This window comes from Orbicella faveolata, unplaced genomic scaffold (assembly GCF_042242905.1).
Source record: "Orbicella faveolata isolate gen_17 unplaced genomic scaffold, um_ofav_v1 contig_13, whole genome shotgun sequence".
NCBI lineage: Eukaryota > Metazoa > Cnidaria > Anthozoa > Scleractinia > Merulinidae > Orbicella > Orbicella faveolata.
In genome coordinates, this window is record NW_028301540.1 from 27,384,082 (window position 1) to 27,402,500 (window position 18,419).

An 18,419-nucleotide genomic window follows, 5' to 3' on the forward strand; every position below is an offset into this window, starting at 1 on the left:
CAGGCTGCAGCCTTTGACGAATAATAATAAACACGCGAGTTTATGAATATTTAAACTAGCCAAGAGTGAGGAATCGATGGCTTTACCGAAACTTGCAAAAGTTCTTCGTAAAAACGATATTCGAAAACAACGCATTAGAAAAGGTTAGAACTGTTGTAAAAGCCCGGGAACAAAGGATGGCGACATTTCCAACCACTCAAAAGCGGCCTACACACGGCAAACTTAAGTTGGCAAACTCTTTCCTCCACATATCAAACTCGCGTCAAATCACAACACACGGTAATTTGCAACATGGCCGACTTCGTGCAGTGGCACTGAAGTAGAACAGTGAAACAGGAAAAGAGAGGAGAAGAAACAGAAAGCGGTGGAGAAATAGAAAAGGTTTCGACGAAACCTAGTTTGTCCGCTAGACCGGGGGGGGGGGCACTGCCATACATGGGCTATATAGGTATGTGCCGCCGTGAAGGGTATGGTTTTCGAGCAGTTTACTTTAGGATAGGGTATATAAATCAGGGCGTCTGGGTCTAGAATAGGGTATCATTTTTCTTACAACTGACTAGTTGGTTGAAGATTTTATCTAGACTAAGGAAACCAGGAATTGCCCCTCAAAAAGATAAAAAAAGTCAAATCGGCGAGTTTAAATTTACGCAAATCAGCCTCAATAGTGTCGATAGATGGGGGGATTTGGGGAGTTTACTCTAGTATAGGGTAGCAAAATTCAGCTGACTAGCTCTGGTATAGGCTAAGGGCTCCAGGGTCCCAGCGGCACATCCCCACCCAGAAATTCTTAAAGTACCCCCCCGGGGCTAGACCCTCCATTTTCTTTTGTTTCCATTTTGTGACTGTCACGCAAATAAATCACGTGAATAGAGAATGTGTTTTGGTTCGTTTACAGTTACCAACACATGTATGCCAATCATTCACACGTCAGAGACGGGTTTACCAACACGAGAAAGTTGGCGAGAATAGAGGCAAGTTCTATTTGTCGCCAACACTTGCCAACGTGTTTGTCGACTGTGTTTGTGCCGTTCACATACACCTACTTGAGTTTGCCAACACGAGTTTTTGCCAACTTTAGTTTGCCTTGTGAAGGCCGCTTTAAAGAAACAATCATCTTATTGACTTTGAAAACGAAAATGGAAGAGTGATTTACAATGGCATGTTTATCATTGCATAAAAGTCTTGAGTCATGGCACACTGTCACGGCTAATGAAGTAGACAACAACTCCAAGCTGTTACCTTGGCCGGTACTTGAATCCATTTAAATAACTTTTAATTGCTTAAAATTTTTCTAGGTTATTTTTTTACCTGCATGTTGTTTGTTTTTTTTTTTTTAACAATCCTTTCGACTTTTAGGGCTTCACGCCTCAGCCAAAATAATGGGTTCCCTCATCCTAATCCCCGGACATTAAGGCTTGACATGACTGACATTTCAGGCTATAAAGTCAGCAAGTCTTTTGCGCAGACGGTCTTTGGGTTTGTTACGTGCTTCTCCAACGAACGCCTGCCTAGGGAAGGATAGATTGTGTGATTGGAGCCAAACGAGCGTATGCGATGGAGGCTTGGGGACAAGCACCAGTTGGCTGATTTCGATGGTTTTATTGCTAACGTTGCTAAGTTATGTGAGCGTGACAATAATGTTCGGAGTGCTCGTTACAGCTCGAGCTTGCTTTTGATTGGGTAATGAAAATCGGAAACTCTCCGAGTGTGTCCGAGATGAGTTTGATCCAAAGAACGACAAAGAACGACTTATGTTGTGCAGCGCTATAAAATGAATAAGATAAACGATGTGTCCTCTTACTTGTCAATATCTTGTTCTCTTCGAAAGTGCTAATGATAAGCTTTGGATTTATCTTTGGAACGTGAAGATGGTCTCTTTGGAAGGGATGTGTTACTTAAAACCATTTAGGTGCATGCAAGAATGGTTCAGCACTTTCTTACTATAAGTCATTAACTGAACACTACAGTTCTCTGAGCATACTCAGACACAAAATTCGAAAACAAGCTGTACAATAAAGGCCTTGTATCTGAAGAGGTTACAATCTTTTGTCAACGCGATTAATGTAAGGGCTATAAAATCTAAATAAATACAAAGGATTACATTCAAGGTGCTTATTGTTGGGAGGATTTCGCTCCAAACATTGGAAGTAGGCGGGGTGTAGCTTATTTTCGAGTCCGAGGGGCTTGTTATATAGGAATTCTATGCTATTTCTCTTTTTCTCCCGTAGGAGGGAATTTCACGGTATGTTTTTCTTATCCTGTAGGGTATCTTTATGTTCACCTTAATCAAGTGCACTAAAATCACGTATTAGGATTACGTGTATCCCCCGTTGGGGGAGGCAGCGGGGTGGCTGATCATTGTTGTTTCTATGCTCTGTGTGCAATTGTTGGTGATTAAAACTATTGTGGACATTTATTGGCTTGAAAACGATAGGGGAAACATATCGGATCAATATCAGCATGTGGGCAAACGACCTTATATAAAAAATAACCATATAAAATTATCAAAATTGCCTTATGTAACTCATAACTCCAAAATAACCCTATGGGTTAAGGGTCGGTGATGTACCCACTAGAAATGGAAGTGGTCAACACCTATAGCTGGTTTTCACATGACGTCACCAAATTTCGAACTACAAAACTATTGATCTTCCTGAGATTTTACTTAAATGATGTATAAGAGCAGCTGAAAACTAATATTCATACAAATTTTCGCTCCGAATGGGTTCTTGGTTTTGCGATACACTACGCTTGAATTTCTAAGCTTTTGCGTTACGCGGCATTTACATGACGGTCTAGAGAGCTGTCATGATGGTTAAAAAAGTGACCTATTTTGGGGAACTTGGCTATCTGAACAGCTAATGTCTTAGATAAAGTATTATTTTAATGTTTTAGAGTTCCTCGAGGAATAAATTCACGCTTTTGTAGCAAAACTCAGTGACAGATGTTTCTGTTGGTTTCCGGACGCCATGTTAGTGCCCATACGGATGGGCACCAGCATGGCGTCTCCATAGCGCAAGCTACACCCAAGTTGCTGTTTGAGCGAAGGCAGCCGTAAAAAATGTCACGTGAGTTGTCACGTGCGCAGATATCATGTTGTTTTCAAGTGACCAAAGGCCAATTCAATTCTAAAAAAATTAACCATGATACTTGGCGACTCACTAACTCAATGGCGTTTTTTGTTCTGTTTCCTTTTTTAGAAACTGCACTAGGCAATATTTGTACCAGAAGAAAACCACGCCAGGTAATTGAAGGTCTGGGAAGGGGGTCTAAACTCCAGTGTATCTGACTGCTTTGTAGCCTCCTTAGGCGGTGGATTGAAAAGCGCGCTTTGTTTATAGGCGCTGAAGTGCTCTATAAACAAAAGCCTTCTGAATCATTTGGCGAGGAAATATCCTCGTATATTTGTCCGCGGAAAGTTCCGAGAAGCGACCAGTTTTCCGAGAGCTTAGCTGGAGGAAAACTGTGAGCTTTTTGGAACAGATAATGTCTAAGGACTAATATCCGAGCCTATTTTCGCTCCAAATGGGGGCCATTGTGTTTATTACCCTTCAAATATTGTTTTGCAACACGCGCAGTTTCGAAAATAGGGAGATATCACTAGGATATTCCCCAGTGTTAGTTGGGGAATATTCAGACACGTGGCGCGTTTAGACCAATCGCGCGCGAGTGAAAATATTTGAAGAATTATAAACAAAAATATTTTCATTTGTTAATAGAATCATCTGATTAATAAATGAAACTAGACTGAGAGCCGAGTTACAAATGTCTCAACTGACAACGGTGCGTTACTGAAAACTTATAAACAGAATGACGCGGTTTATCTTATGAAACTTTCAAATGCTTTAATAGCATAATCAGAGTATACTCTTAGTTAAAGTGCACTTACTTTTATGGCGAGTTTTCTTAACTTCCCCTGAGCATGATTATCATAGACCTGGGTAGCAGTTGAACAGTTTGAAAACACCGTGAGCCCTCTACGATACAACAACTGATCTCAAAAAGTTACTCAATTAGATTTAAAAAATCATGCACCCTTTTGGGCTTATGTCGTTTTTTTTTCTTTTTGAGAAATCTTTTAATACCTACATTGTTAAAATTGTTCGTGACTACGTTATCAATAAGAGTGTGTCAAACAATAGCTAGCTGCCTTGACATTTTACCTTACGTTGAAGTGTCACCGCGCAGGAGAAAACCCATTTGTCGCAGGACGCTCCCGTTGTAGGCTGTTTACCATTTGCCGTAAAATTCCGGAAATTTCGGTGAGAATGTAAATGGTAAGACAATTTTGGCTCGATCAACGGAAAACGTTCGAAATATATAAACGAAACGTCTTGAAAGGTAGGCCAAAATTCCCAACCGAAATATCCGAGTGGAAAATGTGGTTACTATTTGCAATTCTTCACCGCCGTCTTGGAATTATGATCAAGTCGAACTCGTGTAAACTGGGTTCTTTGAGCAAATGGTAAATGGTGACTTACCATCAGACATTTTTGCTTTCTATAGAAAAAATAAATCAAAAACCATCTAGTGGAAAAAGCTAAGATGATGGTGATGTTATAGAAGATAACTAAATAAGACACTTCTCCAGGTTTTAGGCCTATGCGTTTCCCCAAACTTCAGATATTAGTCGAAATGTTTCGCAGAAACTTACAGAGCTCAGTATGAAGACGCCATGGCGGCCGGAAAATAGTGTAAACATCTGGAACTTAGGGTAGTAGGGTTCTCAGATCCCGCCTTCCCGCTCATTTTTTCCTGTTAATCCCGCCATCCCACCCTTTGTTGCCTGGAAATCCCGATCCCGCCCACATTTCAAAGACGTTTCTACGTTAATTATTAATTTGTTAAATTAATAATTATCACAGAAACTTTTCAAAAATAGATATCACACAAAAGGATTCAATGGATAGCAGATAAGTAAGCACAAATGATAATAACGTTTCTTTTAAACAGTTCACTGTTTTGCTTTCTTTTGTCCACGTATCGGTGAAAGAAAAAGATTGTTCATTCCCATATTCAAGAGATCGCCCGTAAACACACCTGTCAGTTTCTTTCAAAGCTTTCAGCGTCTTCACTTTACTTGAAATCTGGGCTCAGTACTTTTCTTTCCGCATGAAGGCACTCCCGCTCGCACATCCTTTTCGAAACATATGACTATGCAATTGTTGATGTCGTTCGGTAAATCACTATCACCGCCATCCGGTGTGGCCATACTGGCCAAAACAAGCCATGCGCTCTGGAAAAGGTCGAAACTAGCTAAAAAACTAGAAAGGATAGGGGGCTCAGGATAACAGACACAAGCGTCGAAAATGTCGCTACAGTTTAATGATACTAACATAGTCAAGCGATAATGGATACGTATGACAGAACCTGACCTGACAGGGTACAGAGCCGTTGCTATATTCATTACTTGAAACCTGACACAGCTATAGGCACAAAAGGTTCGTTTCTGCCCTGGTTTCTGCCAGCTTGTGGTTTTTGCGCTGGTCAATTTATGAGGTCACGGAAGAATTGAAATCCCGTATCCCGCTCTGTTCCCCTTGCGAATCTCACATCCCAACCCCATAAAAACACGAAATCCCGCTTCCGCTCGTATTTGTAATTTCCGCTTCCCGTCCCTGTTTTCAGCTCAAATCCCAAATATCACGGCGAAAAAAAGCCAAATCCCGCATCCCGTCAAGCCTATTGGGGACCCTCTTACTTTGGCTGTCTAGGCGACTGATTATCAGTACTGAACAAACAAACATTTACATAAGCGCTTTTCCTAATGCTCTAACTTCTAAAAAGGCTCAAAATCATGAGATAAGTATATATTTTTCAACAATCTCGATCGTAGCCTTGTGTCTCGCACCTCCATAACCCTGAAATTCAAAATGCTCTGGTTTCCAGAGGAAGCACGCTATTGAGCTGTAAAATATTAAACAGATATAAATGTACCGCCTCTTATGCCTGATGAGGATAAAACTTTGGTAGCTGTTTTGGTTTCGGATTTTAGGAAGTGATGACGTCACGTGAAAACGACCTATTTGTACCTGACCGTCGACGAAGATAACTAAGGGACTGGATCTCCTGCTGGATGATATTTGACTGTACCTTTGAGGAGTTCGTTAATATTAAACATTTTGAAATCATAGCTAATGAAGAGCTGTTTCTTCCTACATTGTTTCCTACAGCCGAGCTTTTGTTTGAATGGCTTAACATGCGGCCAACGCCAACTTATATCTGCATGACAGTGACCAACTCGAAAGCTCATTGGCTACTTTGGTCACTGTACACAACTAAATATTGTTTCTTCTGGTGAATTTTTATTTGTATTTTTTTTCTGTATCGTTGAAGCCATCTTATGTTAAGTTGTTTTCTGTAAACAGCGTAAAAAATGTTACTGAAACACCCAAAAATCTGAGACAAAACTATCTCGAGACTCCTTATAATAATCGAAATGGCTAAAACAGTTGTTCACTCAAAAACATGAACACATTGTTTTGCTGTATCAGTAATGAATACTTGTCCAACGTTTGACACAGCAACACAAAAAAGGCATTGAAGTTGGGAGGGCTGCTCTGTTATCGAGTTCAGAAATTTTCCCTCCAGTGTAAAAACTTTACAATTTTCACCGTCGCAGACTAACAAGTTGTTAAACTTGTCAACAGCAAGTCCAAAAGATTCGCACAGCTTACCAGGCCCCTCTGTGCCAATATCATATAGAAATTCCCCTTCATTATTAAATACCTTGACGCAGTGACCAGAGCCATAGGAGACAAAAAACCTGTCTTGATGATGTAAAGCAACCAACGGAGGCTCATCGAAGCCTGGACAGCTGAAGGACTTCAGCAATTCTGTACCGTCAGGGGAGCAGACTTTGACTGTTTTGTCACCACGGTCACACAACAGCATGCGGCCATCACAAGTAATGGTTATGAATGGTGGTTTGATCAAATGTTTGTTGGAGATCTTTTCTATGAACTGACCGCTTTCAGCGAAACAAAAAATACCAAGACAATCACAGATAGTGACGTCACCAGACTTGCTGAATGCTACTGACATGGGACAATTAAGTGTCTTGGCGTCAAGTCCTTTCTGACCATACTCTCTCAAATAAATTCCATCTGAGTTGAAAAGCTGTACTCTATTATTATAAGCGTCAGCAACTGCAATGTTCGCCGTTTTGTCGCTTATTGCAATGTCGCAGGGGTCATCAAATTGTCCTTGTCCTTTACCACGTGATCCAAAAGAACGTACGGCATGGTATTGATGCGGCTTCACGTGAACATTCCATGGACTACTGGTCAGCGGTTGACCATTAACTTCAATCACCACGTCATGATGTCCGTCACATTCGGGTGTGTAGGTGACGCTATATTTACCATCTTCGTTGTCTGCAATGTTGGTGTCGAGGTCTTGTTCAGACAGAGTGCGAACTTTAACAACAATCTGATCGATTTCGTTATAACACTGCTGCCCCTCTGAATTCTTTGTCGTGATTGTTAGGCTAGCTTCTCTTCCAGCTTCTGCCTCTTTTAAGCCTTTCCCTTCCGCCACTGATTGTAGAGGATCAGTTGTAATGACAACAACTTCACCCAGAGACGCGCGTCTAACACTCTGGATATCCTCTTCATTTGCCTTGTATTGAACATGCGATGGTTTATAAATGGTCATTTTCTTCGCATTTAGGAGACCTTTGCACTTTTCCATGACACCCTGCTGCGATTCAAGTATTTCAACACTGTTGTTTCCTTGTAAAATTCTTTGGCAATGTTCAAAAAACATTTTCAGTTGCGTGGCAGATATCTGAAAGTGTTCTAACTGTGTTGAGTAATCTCTTTGCTGTTCGTTTTCAATAACATCCAACTTGGTCACCATAGCGATCTCGTGCTCCTTTAACACTCGAATGAGTTCTTCAACAGTGGTTAACACTTTGTTACGAGCGGCAGCAATTTTCTCTCTGTTTTTCTTCAACATTTCTGTTGTTTTCTCCATTTGTGTCGTGTGTTCAGTAACCTCTATTTTCATTTCCTGCACAAGCTCCGCCATCTTGAGTTTTTGTTCTTCGGCGGCTTGTTTGATATCCACCTTGGTGTGATTTGCATGACGTGTTTGTCCACACTTATCGCAAATGCAAACTTTGCAGTTCTGACAATAATGATTGAGAGGCTTATTCTCGTGATGTTTCTCTCTACACGTGACAGAGGTTTCCACTAATTCTTCCAGTTTGGAACTTGTACCTTCTTCGCTTGCACTAAGTGCTAGACCAAAAAATATCATCAGTGTCTTTTTCCCATAGTAAAATTAGTAAGGCTTTCAATAGACTGCTCACAGCCCTCCACCGTTCTCGTATTCTTATTCGATCGTTGAACGCACGAATAGAATCATGAGCGAACTGAACGCCAGTGCAAAACGAGAGACTTGACGGGGTAGAAGGTGAGGCCTCGCTCGATTTTTCTTTGGCGCGCGTTGAATGGTAGAGAGACTGTGAACAGTCTAGGTTTTCGAAAGCTGTAGGTTTTTCGTCATCGATGGATTCCATTTGGTCCCAATGGATCCGAAGTCACTCAGCTTGCAAATGTAAGTATTGTTGTTATTCTGTAAATTAATTTAAACTTCGAGAAACAAATTCAAGAGGCCCGATCGGGGTTGAATTTGATTGGAAGAATAAATCAGGCGAACTAAAATCCAGCCGTGACCCTGGATAAGTTTATATGCGTATGCAAGATATTGTACGAACTTGTTGTTTCTTTTCCTCGTTGTTTGGCCATAGTTCTACGCCTCGTCTGTTGATGATTACCACCACTATCATCGTATTTTGGTTTCCAAGTTATTTTCTAGCTCGATTAAGCTTAGCTTAAATTACACAAACATACTACAATGATTCAATTTAGGACCCGAGGAACGAATTTACTTTTGGTAGCTTACAGGAGAATGCTTATTGAAGAAAAAGTGCTTACTAGTTACTAAAAGTGCTTACGGGGCGGTTATTTATTCGTTCGTTAGAAGTCGTTCCCTGTGAATAGAACCCGTCAGACACTGAGAGACATAACAATACACTCCAACCTCTATTAAGCGACCGCTCTCGGAGACGAGACCACGGCTGGCCGCTTAATAGAAGTGGCCGTTTAATAGAGGTTCACCCGAAAACAACGTTGGGCGTGGTCCAGTTTTCAGTTTATCAAATATAAGTACAAACAAATGAAAGTGGAGAAAAAGTAGAACAATGATGGTCCATAATGTCAACAAAAGCCAAAGAAACAATTACGTTTCCATATTGTCATTCTTTTACCTTCAGCTGGCTACAAACGTCCAAATTCAAATCTTCCTGGCCGTTTAATAGAGGTATAAAACAAAACAAAATCACCTGAATAGAGCTGAATAGAGGTGACCGTTGAATGAAGGTTTTTATTACAGTGTATAGCTGACAATTTTTCCGGGACTTTGGCCGCTGGCCTCCAAATAAAGTTTGGCCGCTTAATAAGGGGCCGCTTAACAGAGGTCCGACTTAGCTCTTATTAACCGAGCTGGAGGTCTGTATGGGAGAATCTTGACCGAGGTCGTGCGTACAGACCGAACGCAGTGAGGTCTCTACACACGACCGAGGTCAAGATTCTCCCATACAGACCGAAATAGTTCGGTTAATAGGATATTTATTATATGGCAAAGAAGAAAACTTTAATTTGTTTAATGTAACTGGTTTGCTGACAGTTTGCTTGCGAACGGCGATGAACTCAATTTAAACCTGCCGAAATTTGTTCGTCCTCCTTACTTTTTTTTTGTCATCAAGCTTTTTAGCACTTCCATAAATGATTGAGAAGAAAATAAAAGAAAGTGGTGAACATTTTTGTAGTTTAGTTTGCTATTTTTTCAACGTAAAATGAAACCGGTATAGCTAGATGCCGGTCTAGATGGGAAAATCTAGACCGCGGTCAATATCGATTTCAGCCAATCAAATTCGTGAATTCGGTAGTTCCCAGTCTTTGTGAGACACAGCCATATAATAATGTATCTTATTAACCTTGTCTTCTGTGACCGTACTGTAAGTTACGGATCCTAGTTTTTTCCTCTTCGATTTATGGCCGCGCTCATGCATTCCAGGATCGAATTGGATTCTGGAAATACAAATTTCAAGAGGAAATCGGTCCCAAATTACTAAAATAATAAAGCACCCTTTTTGTATTAAAAATATTCATAAATTCCTCTCATTCGTCTCCAGCCAGAGTTAAAGTAAGGTATCTCCAAAAGCGAGTTATATTAACTCACTATACAAAGTTGAAATAACGCCTTGAAATTTGCTCTTAGTAGGAGTTATATTTAGCTCTCAATTAGAGTTTAGATAACTTACTTCAAAAAAATAGCTCCATTAAGCATAACTCAAATTTTATTAACTCCACTAAGGGGAATTAATTAAACTCTACTTTAGGAGTTATTTTAACTGCTTCAACGGCTTGAAAATTAGTGTGTATACCAAGAATTAACAAATTGACGTCAGTTTTTGATGCGTCTGTTCTGTTATTGATCATGAATTTCGTCATAACATTGTCAAAGTAGCTGTGGATCCACGAGGCGATATATCTCAAGCAGTTTAAGACCCACGTACAGAGGCTAGATCTAGGCAACATCTTAGATGGATCGATGTAGTGGCTGTCGTCTTTGATCACACTATATTGCTATCTAAATTAAAAGCCTATGGCGTCGGAAGCAACTCGTCTAACTGGTTTAAATCCTACTTGGATAATCGTACGCAGAAATGTTTTGTGAATGGCTCTCTCTCGAATAGCCAAACTTTAACTTGCGGTATTCCTCAAGGTACTTTCCTTGGACCTCTTCTCTTTATACTCTATATAAATGATCTACCGAACTGTCTTGTTAACTCACATCCCAGAATGTATGTGCATGATACTCATTTGACCTTTGCCAGTAACGATGTCGCGCATCTAGAGGAAAATATGAACGATGACCTAACTAAAATTACTGAATGGTTAGCGGCAAATAAACTCACTCTTAATAAGTCAAAGACTGAGTTTATGTTGATTGGTTCAAGGCAAAGGTTAAATACTTTTGGTAGACTCCCGTCTTTTACTATCGAAAGTAATTCTATTAAACAAGTAGAATTTACGAAATCTCTTGGAGTAAATATAGATGAAAATTTAACTTGGAACGCACATATCGAACATATTTCCAAAAAAATTGCCTCCTGTATTGACATCTTGAAGAGAAGCAGGTCTTTTGTTCCTTTTGAAACGCTCCTATGTATCTATAATGCTCTAGTTCAACCTCATTTCGATTACTGTAGCGTCGTATGGGGTAATTGCAATAAATCTCTTTCCATTAAACTGCAAAAGCTACAGAATCGCGCTGCGCGTATTTTGACCTCTTTTTCATATGATGCCAATGCGGATGATCTCTTTGTTAGACTTGGCTGGCAAAAACTTAATCTTCAACGAGAACTAAAAACAGCCACTATGGTCTACAAATCTCTTAATGGTCTCGCCCCTGATTATCTGAAATTAATGTTTACTAATTGGAGTGCAATATCTACCTATTCTCTTAGGAATTGTGAGGGCAAACTAGCTGTTCCATTTCCCCGCACCAATTTTTTAAAAAACAGTTTTAGCTATAGTGGTGCGGTGCTGTGGAACAGCTTACCTACCAATCTGCGGCAAGCACAAACTCTTGCTAGTTTTAAATCCGGCTGTAGGTGTTTCCTTTTTCAAAATAAATAAGTTAGTTAATCACACGGCATTCATGGAAAGCAGGCACTTCGTTATTGCTTTTATTTTTGTTGTTATTAGATTTAATTAGTAGTAGATTTAGTATCTTGACAATGTAATTAATGCAATTTTAGTATTTACTTTAAGTCCTGATGTTTTACCCCTGTATAAATAAAGTTAAATAAATAAAATAAATAAATAAATAAATAAATAAATAAACTCATAATTTTAATTTCTCTTATATAGCTTTTCTGTATATTATTTTTAGATAGTTCTAGTTAGGTGTCCCCTATTAGCATTGGGTATTCTCCACTGCTAGATGTAATTGACACGATAATTAAGTCATTATTATTATTATAGACTACTTTGACAATGTTATGACGAAATTTATTATTAATAATAGGACAGACGCATAAAAAACCTGTCGTCAAGGTATACACACCAATTTTCAAGGAGTTGAAGCAGTTAAAATAACTCTTAAAGTAGAGTTAAATTAACTCCCCCTGGTGTCTGTCCGCTTATTAACAATGAAAATTAGCTAATGAGCGTGGGAGAATTGTAAAAATTACAAATGATAAATAGTATATCACGAGACAGATTTGCGTGACTATTTTATATCATGCCATAAAAAATTCAATGGCCAGCAAAATCAATGGGACATACGCGTGGCACGCGATGGGAAGGTTGAGTGTTATAACGTCGAATAAACAACGGCTTCTCGTATTCTGATTGGCTATATTTTCTTTGGCATGGTAAAAATACGTGTATAGCTTACATTAATGAGAGGCCCCACTCAACCCCTGTGTCTGAAGTATAAGTGTATATCGAGTTGATGAGCTACTAACAAAAATATCTTAACTCACCTCCATCACTTGATTCCTTTCTGTTAGTCATACTTGCTGCTTTTAAATCATGAAGTATTTTCTTGACATCTCTGATCTCGGTTCCGATTTCTTTCAGCTCATCTTTAATGTTATCCTCGTCCTTTTTCCATTCACTGAGAAGTTGCTTGCAGTGATCTTCAATTTCGGGGTCCATGCAATCAGTTTCCAAATTGTCAATAGCCGTCCTGTACTTAACACCTCCCAGTCTCACCAGAGTGTCCCGGATGTCTTGCCAGTACGCGTTGAACGTTGTGTCATCAACCGAGGCTTGTTCGGCATGCGCGCACACGGTGTTTCTAAAGTACTTAATACGAGCAATATCCGCCTCACGACTCATGTCCGTTGCAGCGGGAAGTGTGTCCCATCCGGTTATTGGAGAAGGCAAACCGCACAAGTTTCTTAAGAGAACCATTGTAAGGGTAGTGTCAAAGGTTTTCGAAGACACTGCAGAAGGAATGACAGGGAAGAGCTTGCCCCATTGCGTAGCATTGATAATTCTTCTTGATCTGAGACCCTGTAAAGTCGGCTTATTTGCCGCCAAAACTGCGTGAAGATTTGTTGGTGCGTGAATGGCATCAAGTGTGTCCCTAAGGGCCTGGGTACCAACATCAACTAGGAGACGACACAAGCGAGCATAGTTAGTCGTCTCCTTATTGGATGAAGTTGCCGGTGTTGCGTTTGGCATGACAGTAATCTGTTATCGGTCAATGCTAGGTAGAGAAAGAAATGAGATAGTTCTATGCTTGTTTTGCTTAATTTCAATGAAGAAATGGTAAGCGTGCAGCGTGCAACTATCGAGTTATGGATGCACGCGGGAGGTTGCTAAGCACGAAAAAAGCGTAAGGGTTGCACGAGGCGATAGCCGAGTGCTACTCTAGCTTCTTGAGTGCTTAGGATAGCTCCCAAGTGCATCCATAACTCGATAGTTGCACACTGCACGTTTACCATTTCTTTTATAACATGGAGACTTTTGGGTTACTATATATTGAATCTCGTCCAGCTTACATGAAGTCAAAAGCGCGATGAACCGCGCGAAAATGTTCACTTAGAAATATGACAAAGCGACACATCAAAATTTTACTTGCCGGATCGCGGCGAGTTAATAATTTCTCAGGCAAAAAAAAAAAAAAAAAACAATTTCAAACTGCTCAGTTAACCTAAATATCAAGCTGACAACAAACGAAAATTGCAGTCGGTAAAAGCGTTTCTCAAAAATTGGTTAAGCTTAAATTTGGACCAATTTTCCGAAGAATTGAAAACAAACTGCACATGCTTGAAGCTGTTGGTTGCTGAGCTCTCTGTCCTTCACGACCTCTTCAGCAGAAGAACAGAACAATATGGAACCAGACATTTCTTAAAAGCAAAAGTGGAGACGAAAGCGAACAAACAGCCCTGGCTTTGAGCTGTTTGAGATGCTCTTGTTCAATAGCAGGTTTGTGGGTTACGTTTTCCTTTCCACTTCGTTTGATGAGTTGCGCGTCTAAGGCTGACCTTGAACACATGAATGGCTTTTAAAAATGATCTCTGTCACTTTCGTTATTTGGTAAAATAACATAAGCTTAAATAAACAGAAGACTGAGGCCTAAAGGAAAATGTCAGGAATGTAAGCTTATATTTGTGCACGATGCAGTCTTTCCTTCGAGCGGCTGTTTCTTCAAGATTTCAGTTGACGATCGAGCGACAAGCATCATCATCATCGTCATCATCATCATTCCTCATCGTGTCCCGCAGGACACCTAAGGCCATAAGCGACAAGCTTTCAAGCAAAACTAAATCCCGGGAACTGAAATAATTCAATTCATCAGAGGCTACTAATATTTGATAAAAATTCCTTGTGTCAAGCTCAGAAAAACTATTACCCTTAAAGTTTTTGGAACAGATGGATTTCCTATGTAACACTTCACAAACAGAGATTTGTTAAAGCTCTCATCTTCTTGCTTTTGATGCCAGAAAAGTTTTACAATGAAAGTTTGTGCTGAATTTTATTGTCGTCAAATCACTAGAAAATCCTCTCTTAAATTCCCGCAATGCATTACTAACCTGGAAAGGTTGATACAGACCAGCTGTCTCCAATTGCCGAGTGCCTTTGTTCAACCAGCTGATTCAACTCCTGCTCGCTTAAATTCGCAAATCTCTTAGGCGGAGGTCCCGGCAAAAAACTTAAAGGGCTCAGTCACGGTGTTTTGTCTTTTTTTTGGCCACGTACAAAATCTACTTTAAATGGAAGGAAACCTGAAAATAATAGTTTACTAAGATAGAGAAACATTAAAGAGATAATAATAAACCATAAAGGAACAAGGATGGCTAAGGATGACGAAGATTGATACGGATTGCAAACGACGAATTTGAAAAAATTTAGGCTAAACTTTTCAGAATGTGCAAACCGTGACTGAGCTCCTTTAAGCTTGAAATTTGGCAGCTCACAGGAATAATGTTCCTCATCTCCGGAAGAATTATTAGATTTTTCCGTAATTTAAAGGAAGAAAAATAGTGTCAACAGCGATGGAAAAAATTGCTGAGAAAAAAAGTACAAATAAACAAACTGACGTCGCCGTGCAACCCACGTGCAAATGGATCGAGCGTATTAGCCAATCAGAACGCGCGCTTCGCTAAGGCTATGTTATAAACAAACTTATGTAAGATCACGCTACTTTTTACGAGGCAAGTTTAACCTTGCATTGGGAACTCGGTTTCCTACGGGTCCATGAAAATGAGAACTTCGTTATAGGATTGTATGTCACTTGCACGAGATGGCTTTGTTTTCTCATTTACTCTTGCTGATAGAAAGACCGAGCCACAGGCGAGGGATCTGTTTGCCTGCAAAGTGATTTGCTATTTTAATCGAATGACTCAGCCTTCAATAATCGTATTGCAATGATTCGATTTAGCGCGGAGAGCTGGCAAATTCAACAAGAGGCTCGTGTATTGGCCTGAATTTCGTCCGTCTCCCGGAGTTGCACACCCCCTGGGGGGGGGGGGGGGGGGAGTACTCCCAGAAAAGTTTTGTGGGGGTGTGCGGCCCACTTCCTAAAACCCTTACGCTATTTATGACCAAAATCTGCGATTTTTGCTACCCTATTTATGACCTGGCCAAAATTTCGATACCCTATTTATGACCGTTGCGACTGGCACAGTTGCCCTAAACATAAGTTTGTTCACGGTCTTATTGATAATGATTAAAAAGTAGCTTCTTCCAAGAAACATAACCAATTCAAGACTAGAGTGCTAAAACCATACCCTGTTTAAGACCAAAATGGCCAAAATCGATACCTTTTTATGACCAAAACGGCTGAAAAACCCTACCCTGGCCTTTGGGGCCGCAAATACCTGTATGCCCATGTAAGGGAGTACCCCCCCCGGGACACTAACGAGATGAGGCGAAATCGACCGCGCGTAGGTGTCTCGAAAACTCGAACAGCGAATAGCAAACCGGCAGCAGTAGGGTTAGCATAAAAAGCGCTGACGTGGCATTGTTTAGCTCTCAGTAATTGTTAAGCATTTAGGCTGACCATGAGCTACGTGGAACTGTTCGAGCTGACCAGAGTGCTATTTAGCCTAAAGCAGGCTAACCTTAGTATCACTAAGGCCAGCCATGAACCTTCGCAACTGTTCACAGCTATTTGCAATTGCTGTATGCTGCTTGCTACTTCAAGGGTTTGGATGGGGTGCTGATGAATCTCACTTCTCAGTTGAACCTTCGGCGATTACTGAGCTATCAGTTATAATTTCAGCTAGTTTCGTTTAGCTATCAGTAAATGTTGCTTATCTGAGATCTCAGCGATCAGCCAAAAACGTGTTATTTGCTGCTCTGTCAGTCAAACCCAGGCACTCTATTAGTAGCTGTTAGTGTTTTCAAGGCACCAGTTGGGTTCACAGCATGAGGCCGACTTGAAATAAAGTCGTATAAAAATGGAAGGTTCGCCTGAACGTCCAAGCAGACTTCTGAGAGAACAGTTGTTTTGGTGAGAAAGGTGGTGGCATATTTCATTAGTTCTGCAAACACCAGAGGAAAAATTTAAATTAAACAATTAATTAATTTAAATTTAAGTGCGCTGGTGGCATGCGAACTTAGGCATATCACTGAAAGTTTCACTTAAATTCCGCACACATTTCAGTCTTTATAGTTTAATGCCGTTCTTTTACATGACCGGCCAAGGAAAACTTGTTTTAGGTTGTTCACAACAAAGCAAAATATAAACCGATCTCACCACCGTTATATATCAAGTCGCCCAAATGAGAGGTCAAGTGACACACAAGCCACTTAATATTTATTTACTTATACTGCTCAGAATTATCTACTGATAGGATTAAGTACATGCCTCCCTTACCTAACATGTAATATGTTTATGAGAAATGCTTGACGAGCGCCTCTCCGTGACGTGGCTAGCCTGTTTACGGTTAGCTATCGAAATGAGAATACGATATTAGATACAAGTTTTGCAGTGTGCAGTCTGCATCCACCACACGCCAGTCACCCGATCATAGGCGTACGAACTAAGGGGGGGGGGAGGGCGAGAGGGACTGCTGCACCCCCCCTCCAGCTACGGAAATAACGTAATTTTTCGGGCAAAACGCTCATGTTTAGGGCAACGACACTTGAGAAAAAACGTTACAAAATAATGCTGTTGGCGTGATTTCCAAAATTCGTAAATGAAGGTTGTTACCTTTTATGTCTCTCTGTGTTATTAGACGCCCGACAGGGGCTCTAGGCCGTCAAGCGGTTTCTTACTAAAAAGAGTTGCTACCTAAAGTAGTACCGTGTTAAGTGTACCATTTATATCTGCTACTGATCTGAAGTATCGTTGCGCACCGAAGACACCATGGTAATCAGTCGCGACAGCGGCCTTTCCTTTCTTTTCCGGCCTTTTCTTTTAGGCTTCAAGGCTTGTAAGCTACTTTCTCTGACATTTGCCTTGCAATAAAGGACTTAGACTGAAATGACTTGAGTGACCAGGGATTTTCTGTTGGCTACAAGTCGGTTAAATGTGTATCGTGGAAATCCACGATAAGGATATTATTTCCTTTTACAATTTTCCATCAACAAAACAAGAACACGAATCAAAGCAAACGTAGACCAAGACTTTTGTTTTTGTCGAAGCTCTGAGAAGAGCCGTTTGGAATGTCCTAACAATGGGGTGTTTTAATTTTTTTTCTTGAATTTTTCTTTGGCGGTCAGTGTTTCTCTGGTACGTCCATGTTGTTTACCATCTTATTCACGTGGCTTCTGAATTCATGGAAGGCTTGCATTGTAAGCTGCAAGTCTGCTGTGGCCAAAACAATACTATCTCGAAGGACTTCTCGCAATTCCCCGTGTTGTTCTTTGAACGTCGCGAGTATGTCGAGACGCTCGTCTCGAATATAGGATAGCTTCTGTAACGGTCGTCCAAACGGCCCACGTCTCTGAACGAACGCCATAAACGGAAGTACTTTTCTTTTAATGAGTTTTAGATTCACTAGATTGAGACCGTTGATAGAGGTTATTGAGAATGCAAGCTTTTAATATAACTATCTTTCTGAACGCTTTTGTTTTTCACGCATTTTGAGTGCGTTTGCACCCCGATTTCAACACTCACGCATTCGGGCATTGCGTATTTTTTTCGGGCAAGAAGATCACTGCACCGCAACCCCAAGCCGAAGGTGCCCGTACGCCTATGCACCCAGTTGGAATGCCCGAGCAGCCAAACATAACATAGTGTTGTTTGATTCGAATATATTGCATTCAAGAGGAAAATGATTCACTTTAGTTTGAGTAGAGAGAATTAGAAAGTAAGTAGCTGTGGAAGTGTCACGACTAGGATGAACTGACATCAATCAGACTGCTCAGATCTGTCACGTT

At 40.5% G+C, this 18,419-nt stretch overlaps 1 protein-coding gene across 1 annotated transcript in view; it reads right to left on the bottom strand.

Moving 5' to 3' along the window:
* Positions 1-1,315: 1,315 nt before the first annotated feature.
* Positions 1,316-18,419, bottom strand: part of LOC110041612 (uncharacterized) — an 18,235-nt gene continuing 1,131 nt past the window's right edge. The window contains exons 2-3 of the mRNA XM_020746924.2: positions 12,563-13,293; positions 1,316-8,243 (exon numbers count right to left, since the gene is read on the bottom strand). Coding sequence (XP_020602583.2) covers positions 6,457-8,243; positions 12,563-13,268 — 2,493 coding nt within the window. The 5' untranslated portion in view covers positions 13,269-13,293 and the 3' untranslated portion in view covers positions 1,316-6,456. The remainder of the gene's footprint in view (positions 8,244-12,562; positions 13,294-18,419) is intronic.